Source organism: Protopterus annectens, chromosome 4.part0, assembly GCF_019279795.1.
Source record: "Protopterus annectens isolate FY-2018-M chromosome 4.part0, PAN1.0, whole genome shotgun sequence".
Classification (NCBI taxonomy): Eukaryota; Metazoa; Chordata; order Ceratodontiformes; family Protopteridae; genus Protopterus; species Protopterus annectens.
This window is the reverse complement of record NC_056733.1, coordinates 505849091-505865761: the sequence shown is the minus strand read 5'-3', so window position 1 is coordinate 505865761 and position 16671 is coordinate 505849091. Positions and strand designations below refer to the sequence as shown.

Sequence of the window (16671 nt, the reverse complement as noted above, 5' to 3'; positions counted from 1 at the left end):
CACATCTCATTACTAAGGGTTTTGCATCCAGGAAGAATGAGGTCATTGTCTCCCTCATTAGGCCAATCATAGAGTACAATGCCCCATTTAGCATGTACCTCACTGGACACCTGCAACAAATGCAGAGGCCACAAAAGTACCTCACAAAAAGGATCCTAGGTCTTAAACACTTGTCCTATATGGACAGACTCAAAAAAAACTCCCAACTATTCTCGGTCTCATATCGCCTACTTAGAGGAGTTCTTTGCTTGACTTGCAAAGCTATGTCTGACGCAACTGTGTTAGAAATGCTGCATCTAAAGAATTCCCAGTCCCTCTGCAGTACACGCTCCAGAGACCTCTACCTCATTATCACAATCAGCAGAATATGCTGGAGTGACAGGTTAATAACTGAGACTGCCCATGCTATGGAATAGACTTCCCATACATGTCACAGAGCACCTCACTGGCCCTCTTCAAGAGAAATCGTGATGAGTGGATGGGTAATAGAAAATTCACCCCGGGGATTACTCCAGTGGCTGTACTCGACAGAGGCACTAGGAACTAAGGTCGGGTGATACGATACCAGGGTAATCCTATGGGCTAGGCTTGTAAAGGCACCAAGGCCATTAGCCTAGTACACACCTATGAACCTATGATATTTCCTTTGGGGAAACTTTGCATACCTTGAGGGAACACTTTCACATATGAAGCTCTTGACTATTTCCAATCAGAGAAGAGGATTAGGGAATTTCTTAATCTTCTTGAGCACAAGGCCCTTACCATACCCCCATGTCTTAGAGGTGATTGACTTTGTTTTCCTGGATGCTTGCAACCAAACTGTTATCCACTCCTAGAAAACCTGACATTTTACAGGGTTCTAGATTCCCACAAATGCCTCTTTAAAGAACCTAGTGGCAGATTCTGAAGTTTTGACTCCAGGCCCCAATGGGAGTGAAAGATAGCTCAACCAAAAATCTCTTGCCTATCAATAAGGAAAGCAGAACCTTAGCCAGATTTGGAGAGAAAGTCTACATCTCTGCTACTCTTGTCATGAGGGTTTTGAAGTGCCAGTTTTATATGGTCATGTACCAGGAAACTGTTCTTGGGCAGATGAAACAAAAATTGATGGACATTGAGAACAAAGATCTCAAAGAAATTGGATATTTTACTGCTGCTCTCAGGTGGCTAAACACTCATTACCCAAAAGTAGTGACACTGGATAAAGGCAACTGCCAGCTCCTAGTGGTGGGAGAAAGCCCCTGGCAGTTTGGCTGGCCAAGAGCCTTCACGGTGGGAAATCTCAAGTCAGGACTGCAACAGTGAATACACTGGAACATCTATATTTAAGTGTACACAACTGTACTTTTCCAAGAAACAGGTGGTGCCAGTGTGCCCAGTCCTTACAACATCCCAGCCCTTTCCTGTCTTGCATCAAGAAAAGGCGGTCATGGGATACTTTCTGACCTGGCCTAAATACCCTTATGCTCCCAAAAGGCTCACCAGACACTGCCTGACGAGCCCACTTGAGATTTTAAGATGAGTTTGAGACAAAGGTTTGGAACAATGCACATCAGCATAAAGGAAATGATAGTGATAGTACTAGTCCTCAAGACCTTGAAACAGTGTGGACTATCGGATTTCGTCCACATCTTCACTGATGACACTACATTGATGTGGTACATCAAAAGTGTGTGTGTGTGGGGGGGGGACAATTGTGTGTCATTTGCAGGTTACTATGGCAGTATGGAACTTGGTCCAGTAATCTGGATGGATGCTCAGAACATTGTACATCTCTTCTCCGATGCAGTCTCTGGCAGACCTGTTGAGCAGGAAAGAGGTGGGCCCTCACAAATTGATGGGTAGGGATGTCTTTCTGAAGTTTGGTCCACAGGGGAGCTGTACTAGGAATGGATCATTTTGCTGCTCAAGAAAACAGATAACTCAGAAAGTTTTGCTCCATCTTAACATTTAGTGGGCGGGCCTATTTCTGTTTACCCTCCAGTCTCTCCTTCTTCCCAGTGTAATTCAAAAGGTAAAGGAGATAGGCCACAAATGATGTTAATATATCCTTTTTGCTGAAGTAGCATTGTCCTTTTCTCCCACGTTTAATGTGGTAAGGACAGAACCTGTGCTGTTGCTTCAGCATGTGGATCTCTACTCACAGGGATCACTCCTTTTATCCCAGCCTGAGGACTCTCCAAGGCTGACAGCTTGAATGATTTAGTTGACAATTCTTTAGACATGTGTTTTCAGAGGTCATGCTAATCAGCTTGATAAGTGTTGTTGTTGTGTCTTTCAGCTTTTCCCGGTTAGGGGTCGCCACAGTGGAACTCCGGTCCGCTAATGATTGGCAGTAGATTTTTACGTGCCGAGTTGCCGGCCCTGATGCACAACCTTCAACGAAGGTACGCCCATTCATGCATGTCTCCACACAGAAGACTCTAGCTGAGAATCGAACAGGACAACATCTTACTGTGAGGCGACAACGCTACCGCAGCACCACCACCACAGTTAGGAAACCAAATACAATTAAATCTTACCTAGCAAAACTGAAGAGTTTCGCCCAAATTTATTGCCAAAAGAGGGAGTCCGGACCCAGTACAGACATTTTTTGTTGACAGTGTCATATACCTCTCATAGCTTGGCAAATCAGGGCCACCTTTTGCCTTTGAAGGTATGTGTTTGCTTGTGTTGGGATTCCCTGCTGCCAGGAAAGCATTTGTTAGTGAATCCTGTGCCTAAGTCCCCCACCCCAAGAAGGAACTTAGTCCACTGTGGAACATTGGCTCTGTACTTGAGAAGCTGAAATTAGTCCTTTGAGCCATGAGCTTCTGCATCCTTGAAATTCTTGACGTGGTAACCACCATAGAAGCTGTTACTTTTAGCAGAAGGATTTCAGAGCTACAAGTCTTCGCGTGCAAAGAAACTTCTAGTCTTCCACAAAGACGGTCACTTTCTTCATCAACTCTTCTTTCATGCCAGTGGTAGTAACAGACTTGTTCTTTAATCAGATCATTCACCTCCTGATGTTCTATTCTACCCTGCAGAACATAGTATTCTACACACTGATGTGCATTGGCAGTTCAGATCCTACCTGGATAGTACAAAAATTGTAAAAGATATAAATAACTGCTGTCGTCTTCTACAAAGGATAAAGAAAGAAGGCTTTTCTGCAAGCAAACTGTGTCCAAATGACTAGCCCATTGAATTTATTTCTGCTGTTCATTTCATATTAAGTTTGTACCAGGACAGGTAAGTGAGTATTTCTTTATCACTTCAGAGGTGAGTACTGCCTTTCTTAAGGGTGTTGCACTCATCTGTTTTAGAAGCATCTTGGTCCTCGGTCCATATTTTCTTGAAACATTGCAACCTAGACATTGCTTCTAAAGTCAGGGCAGATTTGTCTCCGCCATTCTGGAAGGGTTATTAAAGTCAGTGCATCTTCAGTACTTGGCACCCCATTGTGAGTTTTGGGAGTATTCCCAAATTTGAAGACTAATATAACAGTGAACATACTGTGAGCATAGTACTCTTGTACGTACCTTTCCATGAAAGTAGATATTTGATCATATTCTCTGTTGCAGTATTCTGTCACCCCACCCCACCTTTTCCTTTTCTCTGATCATCAAGAGGCTGGGGTAATTACACAGTCACACTTAAATTCTTGCTTCTATTTGTCCCCATGAGGCATCCTCCCTCCTCAGATTAACCGAGATTTTAGTGAGGCAGCTCTGGGTGTTTTGTTTATAGGTTGCCATCCTTATCTAATTGAAGAATTTGTGCTGTTTGTCTACGAAATGTTCCTGTAGGTTGCCAGGGCAAGAAAGAGCCAGAGATTGTTTGGATAGGCAAACTTATTGTAACACCCATGTTGACATCCATGTGGGAAGGCATCTGTCCAGCAGAGAGAGACTGGGAAGGATACTAAACTCAAAAGTCAGGCTTAATTTTAGACCTTTTGCAGCTGAAGTTTGTGATGTGCAAAGGTAAATTAGAATTATGATTAACTCATAACACGGCTATATTTTAAGACCATTATTGCTCAAACATACTAGCTGAATTTTGATTTTCATTGTGCTTCTCATTTAACAGCCTCTAAATACAACTCGTATTAATGCTGCTGAAATCGAAAGCCGTGTGAAGGAGCTAAGCAAATTGGCAGAAACAACTGATAAAGTTAAGCAAGGGTTTTGGGAGGAATTTGAGGTAAGTGAATGAGTAATAAGCCTTGCACAAACTTTTTACTGTACTTTTGTGAAATGAGTGCCATCTTTCAGTTTTTATAAGAGTATTTTTTCTCAGACCATAAAGACAAGTCCTACCTTTAATTACAAGTTTTACTGACAGGCAATTAGTTAAGGTTGAAAATGAGACATTGTGTCCTTTAAGAGTTCTTTTCTGTATTAATTTTGCTGGTGCTTTAGTATTGCTCTGAGCAGAATATTTTATTTGGTGGTATTTTGGAAGTGTTGCAGTATGCCCTTGAATGTTGTATTGTATGGTAAAGGTTTAGATCAGTGATGGCGAACCTTTTGGGCTCAGTGTGTCAAAATTTTGAAAGATGTCTATCTTGACTCTGTTGACCTGTCAACCCCTCACCCCCCCCCCCCCTGAACAAAAGAGAAACAATTCTTTATATATTCATTTATTTAAGAAAATACAGTCCAGTCATATGCTGCCATTTATTATAAAAGTAAAAGAAAAATCAGTGACAGTAGAGAAAACTGTATGTGCACTGAAAGCTGGGCTTAAAATAGTGCAGCAAAAAATTACCCTACTTTTAATAGTAATTTTGAATTCAAATGAAAAAAATATTGAACACATTGCATTTTATTTGGTTAGCATCAATTACTGACTTTTTTGTTGCTGAGGTTTAATAAGTAAATGCAGGGTCACATATTTCTTGTGTTTTTGTTCATTCATTTTCTTTGGCAACTTGTGTTGTTGAATGCTGGTGTCACCCAAAACTTTGTGATGTCACTTTTGATATGCATGTCACAGATTCGCCATCACTGGTTTAGATCATTAAGGTTCACTTGAGCATATTGAGTGTTGATGAGGAAAAGTATGCATGCAAAACTGTATAACCATTTATTTTGTGTAATGTGGACATGCTTTCAGAGACTAACAAAACATCTTGCTTTTAGGAGGCATGTTTGCAAGGAGAGCCTGTTAGCAAAGAAAAGAGTGGGATTAATAAGATTAATGATCATCATTCCTTTCTCATTGCTAGAGCAGATATTACTGAATTAGAACTTGAAGATTCTTCAGATCTTGTCAGAAAAGATAGTTTTGTAATTGGATATTCATTTATTAGGTAAACTGATACTTAAGTCTTCAGAGAAGGTAATGAACATTGCATAGTGTTATGCTTGCAAGGAGCAAAATAGGATCTGATGTCTATTTTTATTGGTTCCACAACTCTTGGGTTCGGATCCCATCCTCTGACCCAACTCTGCTGCTTCTGTTAGCTCGTCTATCACTGAAAGATCTCTAACTCCTTCCTTTCCAATAATGCCCTAGTTCCTAACCCACCTCAGATCTCATTTGCCAACTTAGAATGCACATCATTGTTTCTGCTTTCGAGTTCATAACATTTTCTGGGTATTGAGAGTTTATTTCCTTTAGATGTTGCGGTCATTACATGTAGGTAATCTGCTGGCAGGTTGCCCTCAGTCAGCCTGATTAACAAAGTCTTGGGTCCTGTGTCAGTTGCTGTCCTTTCTTTCATGAAGTCAGATCGTCAGGGGTATAAAACATGCAGCCGACGCTATTACATCAATCTTTCTTGCCATGGGGTGCCCAAAGCAGAAGCAGTTTGCAAGTGCCGGTCGGCAGACTCCTGAAATTTTCATTTTCGAGTTTCAAAACCGAAGTCTTACCCTGTTGCGGAAACTTTTTCTTGCTCCTTACGGATGTCAGTAAAAGTTAATAATTGCATTACTTGTGGGAAGCAAATACCTCAAAGATTTTCATTTGTACTGTATTCCTTGCCCTAGGCCCTGACCACAACGTGCCTTGCTGTCGGTTTTGTGCTAAATTTAATCCATGCACGATTAAACGTCTGTATATTTTTGCTTCTAAATATTTTGGCTCTAGATTTAATTATCCAGAAATGTCGTCGGTTAGCAATCCGACTACCTAAAAAACACAAAGAAAAAGACAGAGACAGACCATCTAGGTCCAAAACCGACGGCGCTTCTCCTAAGCCAGTCGCTGGTTTGCTGGTACTCAGGTGCTTTCGCAGCCCCTGATACCCGCTACTTTTCATTTGGAGGCCTCTACTGAGACCCATTCGGAGTCCGGTATGCCGCGCGATGCTAAAGTTTTGGAACCCGCAGATGTCTACCTTAGATGGGTCTGGAGCCGCTGTGCAGGCACAGGCTTCTGAGGGTGTTTTCAGGCCTACAGATTTGTATATTAGGCCGACGCCATCTACAGAACTAAGGCCAAAATCTAAATCTGTCTAAAAAATGGCACCTGGGCCACATGTGCAGGCCCCTATGCCTAAAAACAAATGATCAAAATAGCCAAAGATTTAATTACTGTGATCAGGGGTAGCCAACCTCCTCCTTCTAAGAGGCCTAGGCAAGACATTGACTATGAATCTTCTGAACAGGATTCTATTTCTTCTGACTCTTCTAATGAACAGGATTTGTGTATTCCTACTTATGAGGTCTCTGATGCAGAAGATTCCATTCCTTCTGCTTCTTCCCCTGAGGATTTTTCTTTTGGGGAAACTTTACATACCTTAAGGAAATATTTCCACTGGGAAAGTCAGGATTTCTCTGAATCTAAAAAGAGACTTGGGGATTTTCTTCTTCCTCGGCATAGGCCTTTGGCCATACCTCCTGTTCTAGACATTGTTGATGATGATTTTTCAGAATCTAGTACGACTCCTGATTCTCTGCCTCTGGCTCCTTGTAAGCCAAACAGATGCTACAGGGTTCCTGACTTCCACAAATTCCTTTTCAAAAATCCTGTTGCTGACCCTGAAACCATTTCTCAGGGTCCCAAGGGGATTAAGGCCTCTACTGCTAAAAATCCTACCCCTTCTGAAAGAGATTCCAGGACGCTGGATGGGGTAAGAAGGTTTACATGTCTGCAACATTGGCAATCAGGGCTTTAAACTGTCAAATTTCATATGCTTAAATATCAACAGCATATCATGGGACTACTTAAACAGAAAATGACAATTTTTGAAGATTTGCAGGATTTATTACATTCAGCTGAACAAGTTGGAAAACATACTTTGCAATGTGGTTTTGATTCCTTGGAGGCCTCTTGCATGGCTGCTGTAACTGGATCCGTGTTAAGAAGGCATGGTTGGCTCAAAGAGCAAACTCTGCCTGACCATGTTAAAGCAAAATTGTTGGATGCTCCTTTACAACAGGACCGTCTATTTGGTAATAAGGCTGAAGAAGTGTTAAAGATGGAAGATAAAGCTAAATCTATGCAAACTGTGGAAGATTTCTTACAAGTGCAACCTCCAAGATTTAGTAGGCAATGGCCTACTAAAAACTGGTCCTTTCCAGTCCCCTCGAGAGCTGCTCAAGTCAAATTAAGACGGTCCAAAGGCTCCAGGTTTCAGTCACGAGGAACTTTTAGAACAAAACAATGGGGTGCCTCCACCTCCAAATCTGGAAGCAGCAAGGCACCTCCGTATGGTAAACAGTCTCAATGACTTCCCTCTACAATCACAAGCACTTACCTTTTAGCCACCCCTTTGGGGGGAAAACTGTCACTTCATGCACAAAACTGGCAACTTATTACCCAGGACAAATGTGTTTTAAATATAGTATCCCAGGGATACAGATTTCATTTCCACACATCACCAATCCCAAATGGATGGTCAGATCTGCCCCCAAATCAGTGGGCAGAGGCCCAGAAACAAGTTCTGTCCCTCATGAACATGGGGGCTATTTAACCAGTACCAGAAGAGGGAAAAGGACAAGGTTTCTATTCAAGACTTTTCCTGGTTCCCAGAAAAGACAAATCATGGCACCCAATTCTGGACTTATCCACTCTAAACACATCTCTGGACATTCCAAAATTCAAGATGCTGACTCAACAGCTGCTACCTATGCTAGGCAAAGATGCCTGGTTGGTAACTCTAGACTTAAAAGAGGCTTACCTGCATATCCCAATCGTAATCTTGCAGAAGATACCTCCACTTCAAAGCAGACCATTTGTATTACCAGTTCTCTGCACTGCCCTTTGGCTTATCTACTGCGCTCAGGGTCTTCACAAAGTGCCTAGCACCAGTAATTGCATTTTGCAGGCAAAGAAATATTCAAATATAGCCATACCTGGACGATTGTCTAATTCAGGCAGAAAACAAGGACATTCTTCTGAAGCATCTGGCATTTGTAAAAAGGGTTCTAACTTGTCTAGGGTACACCATAAACGAAAAAACTCCACTCCCTGCTGCCCAAACCTTGCTGCCCAAACCCTGACTACAGACACATCAGACTATGCTTGGAGGGCTCATCTGGCAGGGAAGTGCAGTCAGGGCAAATGGAGCCCAAATCAAATGCACCTACATATCAATCAGAAAGAGATGCTAGCTGTACAGAATGCACTGACAGCCTTTAAGGACTACCTTCATCCAGGATTACTACTGATAAATACAGACAACATCACAGTTATGTAGTACATAAGCGGGGGGGTACACACTCCTATCCCCTTTGCAGACTAGCCATGATATTGTGGAACATGACCTTGATCTAACATACAACTACAAGCTCAATTCCTGCCAGGAAAGCTAAATACTCTGGCAGATGAACTAAGCAGAAATCTCAGACCCACACGATTGGAACCTGAAACTACAAGTTTTCAACATGTTGACACACAATTGGGGGAGCCCAGACCTAGTTCTGGGGTGAGGCAAAAAGATTCATCAGTTGGACAAATTCAGCACAAGAATTCATCACAACAAAGCTTGGAAAGTGGATGTTCCGTCATTCAGCTGGAAAAACCTATCAGTCTATGCTTTTCCCCCCTCTGCCTCTGTTCTCCAAAGTTCTACTAAAAGTCAAACTGGACAAACCAAAAATTATTCTGATTGCTCTAGACTGGCCTTGCCAACACTGGTACCCACTCCTGCGCAATGTATCACCCCTTCCTCCGTGGCACCTGCCTCAGACACCTTACTTACTGTCTCAGCAGAACTACCAAATTCTGCACACTCAGCTCCAAACTTTGAATCTTGCAGCGTGGCTAATAAACTAATTTCACCCTTGGCATTCCTCAGCAAACCTGTGATGGATGTCATTTTGGAGGCTAGAAGGCCTAGTACTTGAAAATCTTATGCTGACAAATGGAAAAGATTCTGTGCCTGGAACCAGTCACAGGGAAAATAAGCACAGCAATGCCAAATATTCCTCAGATTCTCCAATACTTAACTGAGATGCTTCACAAGGGCCTATTCTTTTCTTCCATAAAAATCCATGCCTCTGCCGTTTCAGCTCATTAAAACACAGAACCTCCCCTCTTCTCTCATCCTCTGTAAAGCAGTATCTCAGAGGGGCCAAAAATTTAAGACCTCACAGGAGAGCACCAACTCCTGCATGGGACCTCAATTTTGTTTTGGAAAAATTCACTCCCTCCTTTTGAGCCAGCTGCTACTGCAGACCTAAAATTTCTCTCCTGGAAAACAGCTTTCCTTTTAGCAGTCACTTCAGCTAGAAGGATTTCAGAATTACAGGCTCTTATGGCAGTGAAGCCTTTCATTATTTTTCATCTTGACAGGGTGGCTCTCAGAACCAGTCGATCTTTCATGCCGAAGGTGGTATCCAGTGTGGCTCTTAATCAGACCATTCATCTGCATACTTTCTTTCCAAATCCACAGAACAAGGGTGAGCAGATTCTGCATTCATTGGATGTACACAGACAACTTAGATTCTACTTACAGGACAAAATCTCTAAGAAAATCTGAACTATTGGTGGCATTTGCTGCAGGGGCAGAGGAAAAGGCTAATTTAAAGCAGACTATTTCCAAATGAATAAGCCATTGTATTCGTTTCTGCTATATGCACCATGGTAAACCTTTCCCTAAGGGGATCTGATCTCATTCCACCAGGGCTGCATCTACTTCTGCAGCCTTTCTCAGAGGGGTTCATACCACAGACATTCTAGAAGTTGCTACCTGGAGCTCAGTTCATACGTTCACCAAACATTACCATTTACCTCTCTTCTCCAAATCCAGAGCTAGCTTTGCCACTGCTGTCCTGCAGGGCCTTATAGCTGCTCCTAATGCTGTATAACTCCATCCTCCCAACCATAGCTTTGGGATTCTACCCAAATGTAATGACTGCAACAGTGAAACACGAAGAACATAGTACAGTTGTGTACACTTAACCATAAATGTAGATGCTCGAGTGTTTTCACTATTGCAGTCCTGGTTACCCACCTTCCAGCCCCCTGTTTTTCTCTTGCTATACTTCTCCTTTCTTTTACTGTACTTAACCTTTTTGGTGCATTTGCTTTTGTTTGGAGGTATATTTTTTGTGTTTTAAATTATATACATATATATACTTTGCTCCCCATTTGGGGGGGCACCTGACATCCGAGGCAAGAAAAACTGATGTAATGGTGGCAGCTGCATGTTTTTATACCCCTGACGTCATGGAAGAAGGGACAGCAACTGACGCAGGACCCAAGACTTTGTTAATCAGGCCGACTGATGGCAACCTGCCAGCAGATTACCCAAATGTAGTGACTGCAACAGTGAAAACACTCTAACATCTACATTTATGGTAAGTGTACACAACTCTACTTCTATTGCTTTAAATTTCTAAAAAAAAAAAAATCTATTGCACTTTAATTTTTACCCACTTAAATAGCTTTTGAAGTAGTTGCGTACTTTTTTTTTTTTTTTACAATTGCTGTTAATGTTTTTCTCTACATCACATAACTGTTTTATGGTATTGTTGCTATTTTGTGCTTTGTAATTCTTTTTCTTCTACATTTGTATATTAAAAAAGGAAAAAAAAATGTCTTAATCCCCCCCTTCCTTCCTTTGTGATGATGTCCGAGAAACCCTTGGGTTTCAAGAAATGTAGGGCCTGTGGCCATGAGATTCCTTTATCCGGTGCACGTTTTAGATGTGTTTACTGTCTCAGCCCTTCACACCTTGATGCTAGTTGTGACATGCAAGGGTTTTAACCTTAGTGCCCTTAATGATACAAGGAACAAACTGATTTTCAGAGGCTTGCTGCTCTCTAAATCTTCAACAGCATCTTCTGGGGCTCAAACCCCTTAAGAATACGGACAAAAGGATACCATGAGGCATACCCTGGAACCAACCACTTCATGGGCTCTGGGTTCACCGGCTGAGAAGCTTGCTAAGACTTGGGATCCCTGCTCCTTTGATACAAAAAATGGGAAAAAGAAATCTCCTTGGATCGGATTGCCGCACTTGGCCCCAGATCCAGTTACATCTGGACTGGCTTCTCCTCTCTTGGAGTGCTCGCCACAAGACACCATCATTCTAGACATTCATCAGTAGTGTACTCGACCCGCTCTTTTAAAAGCTTGGCCTAAGCAGACATAGACAAGAAGCTGAAGTCTCTCTCAACCCGGATACAAATGGAGGTGGTTCTGGAGACCCTTATTAATAGAACTCCCCCCCTCATGCTTGCTCCTTCTCTCATCTGACCTCTGGTATGAGTTGTTTGATCTGAAGTTTCTAGAGTCATTCCCATCAGATCTGAAGATATTGGTACATTTGACTCTGCTGGCATCTGAGTGGACTGGTAGATAGTCTCAGAGCGGGGGATGACTTTCGTAGCTGTAGCATCAGTGGCAGATCTGAGGTGTTGGGAGTTGACTCCGAAGCTGTTGAAGCGCTCTCTTTCCCTTGCAGTCTTGGGGTTAGCTCAACTCTGATACCTCTTTCAGGTGCTCTGCCTTCAGGGAGGAAGGAGCTTACTTAAGTAAGCATGTTCTTTCAGAGCTGTCAGTTTCCTTCTCTCTGAGGCATTTGGCATCTGAGGTAGTGGAGATAGATTTATCCATCCCTGGAACTTGAACTTCTCCACCTTCTTCGACTCTGACCACCCTAGCCCATTCGTCTATGTTGTGAGCCTCAATCATCCTTACCAGCCCAGCCAGTCCAAGTTGGTTTCCAGGATATGCAACAGGCTATGATTTCTTCCGACACTGCTCCAGAACATCCCACTGAAGGAAGAAAAGTGCAAAAAGGCATCTGGACTCCTGTCGAGAGTCCGTCACAGAAGATACAGACTTTGATGAGGGGGAAGGATCCCCAAGATCACCGCTCGATGGCATCTTATTTGGAAACATTCTGCAACTTTTAAAGCAAAAGGGTTGTTGGTCTCCCAGCAACCCTTCCCAAGAGGAGTCTGTATTCCTGAAAGCTTTTGGTGCTGACCTGTCTACCTCTTGGGTGACTCGGAGCTCATTTATTTGGTTTCTTGGTGGGCAAGAGACCAAACAGGATCCTGGCACCACCTAAGGGCAGATTTTTTTGGTGTAAGGTAGTACCAGTTGATACCAAGATCATAGCAACCACAAAGGAACTACTGAAACAAAGTTCCTCTGTCCACCCCCTAATAGGGGAGTCTAGGGTAATGGACAGATTGGGGAAGTGGTTATGCTTTAGTGACCTTTACCCTCTGGTCCACTGAACTAACACACTTCATAAGACTCCAGAAGGATTTGATTAAGGAACTTTCCAAGTCCCTGTCTGGGACCATATCCTCTGAGGCAAAGAGCACTATTGCCTCGCAGTTGGCTACCCTTCAGTCCATTTCCAATTTGTCAATGAGGCTGATTTCTCATGCGGATTCAGGTATTTCCATCAGAAGGCATGCTTCAATGCATTGTGTGACTTTGTCAAAGGCAGCTTTGAAGGGTTCTGCAATTTCCTTATCTGGCCCCAAGGTGAAAGCCGCACCCTCTAGGTCTGAGCAGGAAGGTAAAACCCTGTCTGCTGTGCATGTGTGTTTTTGCACTCCTCAAAAATTTTCTGGCAGTTAATGAGGTGGTCAAAAGATGTGATTCAAGAAATTCCAGGGTCCCTTCCAAGATCAACGTGGAGACAGTTCCCCTAAGTATAGAGGGGGGAACTCTAATGGAAGATGCCACCCTAGTGGCAGAGGTGATCTGCAGAACCATGGTCTAGAGATGAATTCTCTGACAGATCTACCAGCACTCCTGAATGGAGGCCTGACCCTCTTTCTGGAGGCAGTCAGGGGTTCTCTATCCCTGCACCAGAGAGCCTGGTTGAAAGTTACAAAAGATTAATGGCTGCAGAGGATCATATCCAGAGGTTATATCATACCGTTTTCCCATCCACCCTCAGTTTCAGAGAGAAAATCCCCAGTGTTCCAACCAGTCAGAGGGAGGCAGCAGCAGCACTAGAAATAAACAAGCTGCTAGAAGAGAGTAATCCAAGAGGTCCCCCCCAGAACATACTCAAGATTCTTTTTAGTGTCAGAAAACGGGGGGACTGGAGATGAGTTTTGGATCTCAGCAGCCTAAATTATTGAGTTCAATACACAAAGTTCCGGATGGTCACGGTTCAGTCCATTCTGCCCTTTCTGCACAAGGATGATTGGATGTGCTTGATTGATCTTTAGGCTGCATACCATCATATGAAAGTGAATGGACATTCCAGGAGATATCTATGCTTCTGGTTGGGAGCTAGTCATTACCAAGTTAACGCTCTGTCCTTTGGTTCCAGCACAGCCCCCAGGGTGTTTTACCAAGTGTATGGCAGTGGTGGCATCTCTCGTGAGGCTGCAGAGAATTCCATGCGTTTCCCTATCCAGTTGACTGGCTCATCACCACTCCAACCAGACATAAACTGATCCAAGGCTGAAATTGCGTACTCCAGTTATGCTCCCATCTGAGCATTCCAGTCCATTACAACAAATCTCATTTGGAATCAATGCAGACATTGGAATTCATAGGTGCATCATTCAGTACGATCACGCAAACAGCATCTCTCTCCTTGTCAAGAGTTGAGACTATCCAGTTCAGAAAGATCGTCCAAAACTCTTCTCTGTCAGCTTAGATAATTCAAGCTTTGGCTTTCATGTCAGCAGCAATCATCCCTAGTACTGTTGTCAAGGTACCATATGAGAGTACCCCCGTGGACATGAACATCTCAGTGGTCCATTCTTTACCATCCCCTGTCCAGTCAGTTTTTGCATGCCTAAGTTATTTTTATCACCTATGGTGCAGAAAGCCAACTCTTTTTTTTTTCTCCCCCCAACCCAGGGCCATAGTGACCATGGACGCCTCCCAGATTGTGTGTGTGGGGGGGGCACTTCCTGGGAAGGACAGTCCAAGGCACATGGTCCCCCGAAGAGGTCAACATGAATATCTGTGCCCTGGTAATGAGAGCTGTCCTAGTATTGCAGGCCTTCCAAGACACTCCCCAGTGGTACTATTTCAGTTCAGACGGACAAAAATGTCAGTAGTCTGGTACATTAGTAGATGAGGAATCAAATCTTATCCCCTCTGTCAGGAAGCTTTGGGTGTTTGGCAGTGGGTGACCTTATCCAATCAATTTCTCATAACGCACATTCTTGGCAAGTCCAGCGTTATTGCAAACAAGTTAAGCAACTCTGCTCTGATCCTTGTGAGTGGTCTCTCAACATGAAAGTGGGGGAGAAAATATTGTAAATATTCACGCTGCAGTCTTTTTGCATCCCCTCTCAAGTGCAGCAGGTTCTTTGTCCTCATCCCCCCATCGGGGGAGTCACCGAGAGATGTTTCACAATTGATCTCCCTGGTCTTCTTTAGGCATACCCCCCGTTGGCCCTAATCCTCAAATTTCTTCAGAAAATATCTCTATTGAAGAGCACCGTAATCATCATAGCCCCTTTCTGCCCTTGGCAGATTAGGTTTCCCTTTCTTTAGCCTCCTAGTCTTCATCCTCTGCAGTCTCTGGATCCAACTCCAGATTTACTCATCCAACAGGCTAGATTGACCCAGACATTCCAGGCCTAAAGTTAACCACATGGTTTCTCCAGTTCCATTGATTGCTAGACAGCTCTTGCTTTCCTCCCTGGTCCTTCACATTCTTGTATTATCCTGCAAGGCTTCCACTAGGAAACTTTACAAAACAAATGGAAAAGGTTTGTAATTTGGGCACAACAAAAACGGGTGGATCCTGTTTCTGCTCCTGTATCTAAAGTTCTGGAATTAAAAGCCTCTGTTTTCAGTGCAGGAGCTAGCTGTTCTGTTTTAAAGTACGGTTAGCTGCCATCTCCATCTTTCATAATAGGAATAAATAATTCTTCTCAGGCGTTCTCCAAACTTTGCAGAGCTTTTCTAACAGATACTTTTCTCCTTAGACCCCCACTTAAAAGACCCTGCTCCCCCTTGAGATTTACATGTAGTCTTGCAAGCTCTTACCCACTCTCCATTTGGACCTTCAGCTAAAACGAAGTAAAATCTTTAACCTGGAAAACTGCTTTTTTAGTAGCCATTAACTTTCTTGGAAGAGTTTCAGAATTACAGGCCATGTCTTCTAAGCCCCCTATTTAATTTTTCATAAAGATGAGTATCTTTGAGAACCAATCCTTCCTTTCTTCCTAAGATGGTATCAGAATCTAATATCAAACTATCAACCTGTCAGTTCTCTTTCCAAAATCTTCAAATAAAGGAAGAGTATATGTTGCACCTGTTGGATATTCACAGACAGTTGTGGTTTTACATAGAATGAGAAATTAAAAAAAAAAAAGTACAACTGCTTTGTGCCCTTTTCGGATACAGAATTGGGCAAATCAGTCTCTATGGTGACATTAGGTAAATGGCTAGTTGTATTGCCTTTGTTTATAATAAATTGGGCATGTCCTTACCCAAACCACCAAAAACACATTCCACTTTATGGCTGCTACTTCAGCTTTTTTGTCTAGATCTTAAATAGATGATGTTTGTGCAGCCACAAATTGGGCTAATCCTCATACTTTTATTGCTTATTACAAATTGGATCTTGTCACTAGGGGCTGAATAGCATTTAGCTCAGCGGTTCTAAGGATTATCATTCCTTAGAGTCCTCCTGGGGTTTAGGTAGTTGGGGACTCTGTCCCAAGAGGTGAGGAACGAATGAAAGTTGACATCAGATCGTTATTTACGCACCATAATGTTCCATTTGTGGCACCCATTTTCATTCTTCTTTCAGCTGCCCTCCCACTAACCCCCCTCTTTGTTGACTTTTGGAAGACTTGAGGATGCTGAAGGAACCTTGTTTCTTCGAGTCCCAGATTTTGCTAGTTGTACTATTTTATTCCCTCACAATGTTCTATAGATGTAATGGGCAGCAAACAAGATTTGAGGAATATTGGGGACTAGGGCATTATGGGAAAGGGAGGAGCTCGGGAGCTTTTAGTGATCCACGAGCTAGTAGAAGCGTCCAAGTTGGACCTGAGGATTGGATCTGAACCCAAGTGTTGAAGAATGAAAATGTACAACACAGATGGGACATTTTGGTGAGTATATAACTTCTTTATAAGACCAGCGTTAGAATGACTTAATTGAAAGGAAGTATGGATCTGTTTTTCATGTTGGTACAAATGATCTCATCCACAAGGAAACTCTTGACTAGTGGCAAACAAAGCTCTCAGCATAGCTTGTAGAGGTGTTAGAATGTCTTTTTTTTTTTTTTTTATTACAAATCACATGTAGAAATGAGAGTAAGGTCACCATGAGTGA

At 42.8% G+C, this 16671-nt stretch overlaps 1 protein-coding gene across 1 annotated transcript in view; it reads left to right on the top strand.

Moving 5' to 3' along the window:
• PTPN11 (protein tyrosine phosphatase non-receptor type 11) overlaps positions 1-16671 on the top strand; it is an 811421-nt gene that overhangs the window by 132857 nt on the left and 661893 nt on the right. The window contains 1 exon segment of the mRNA XM_044069754.1: positions 4051-4188. Within this exon segment, the coding sequence (XP_043925689.1) occupies positions 4051-4188 (138 nt within the window).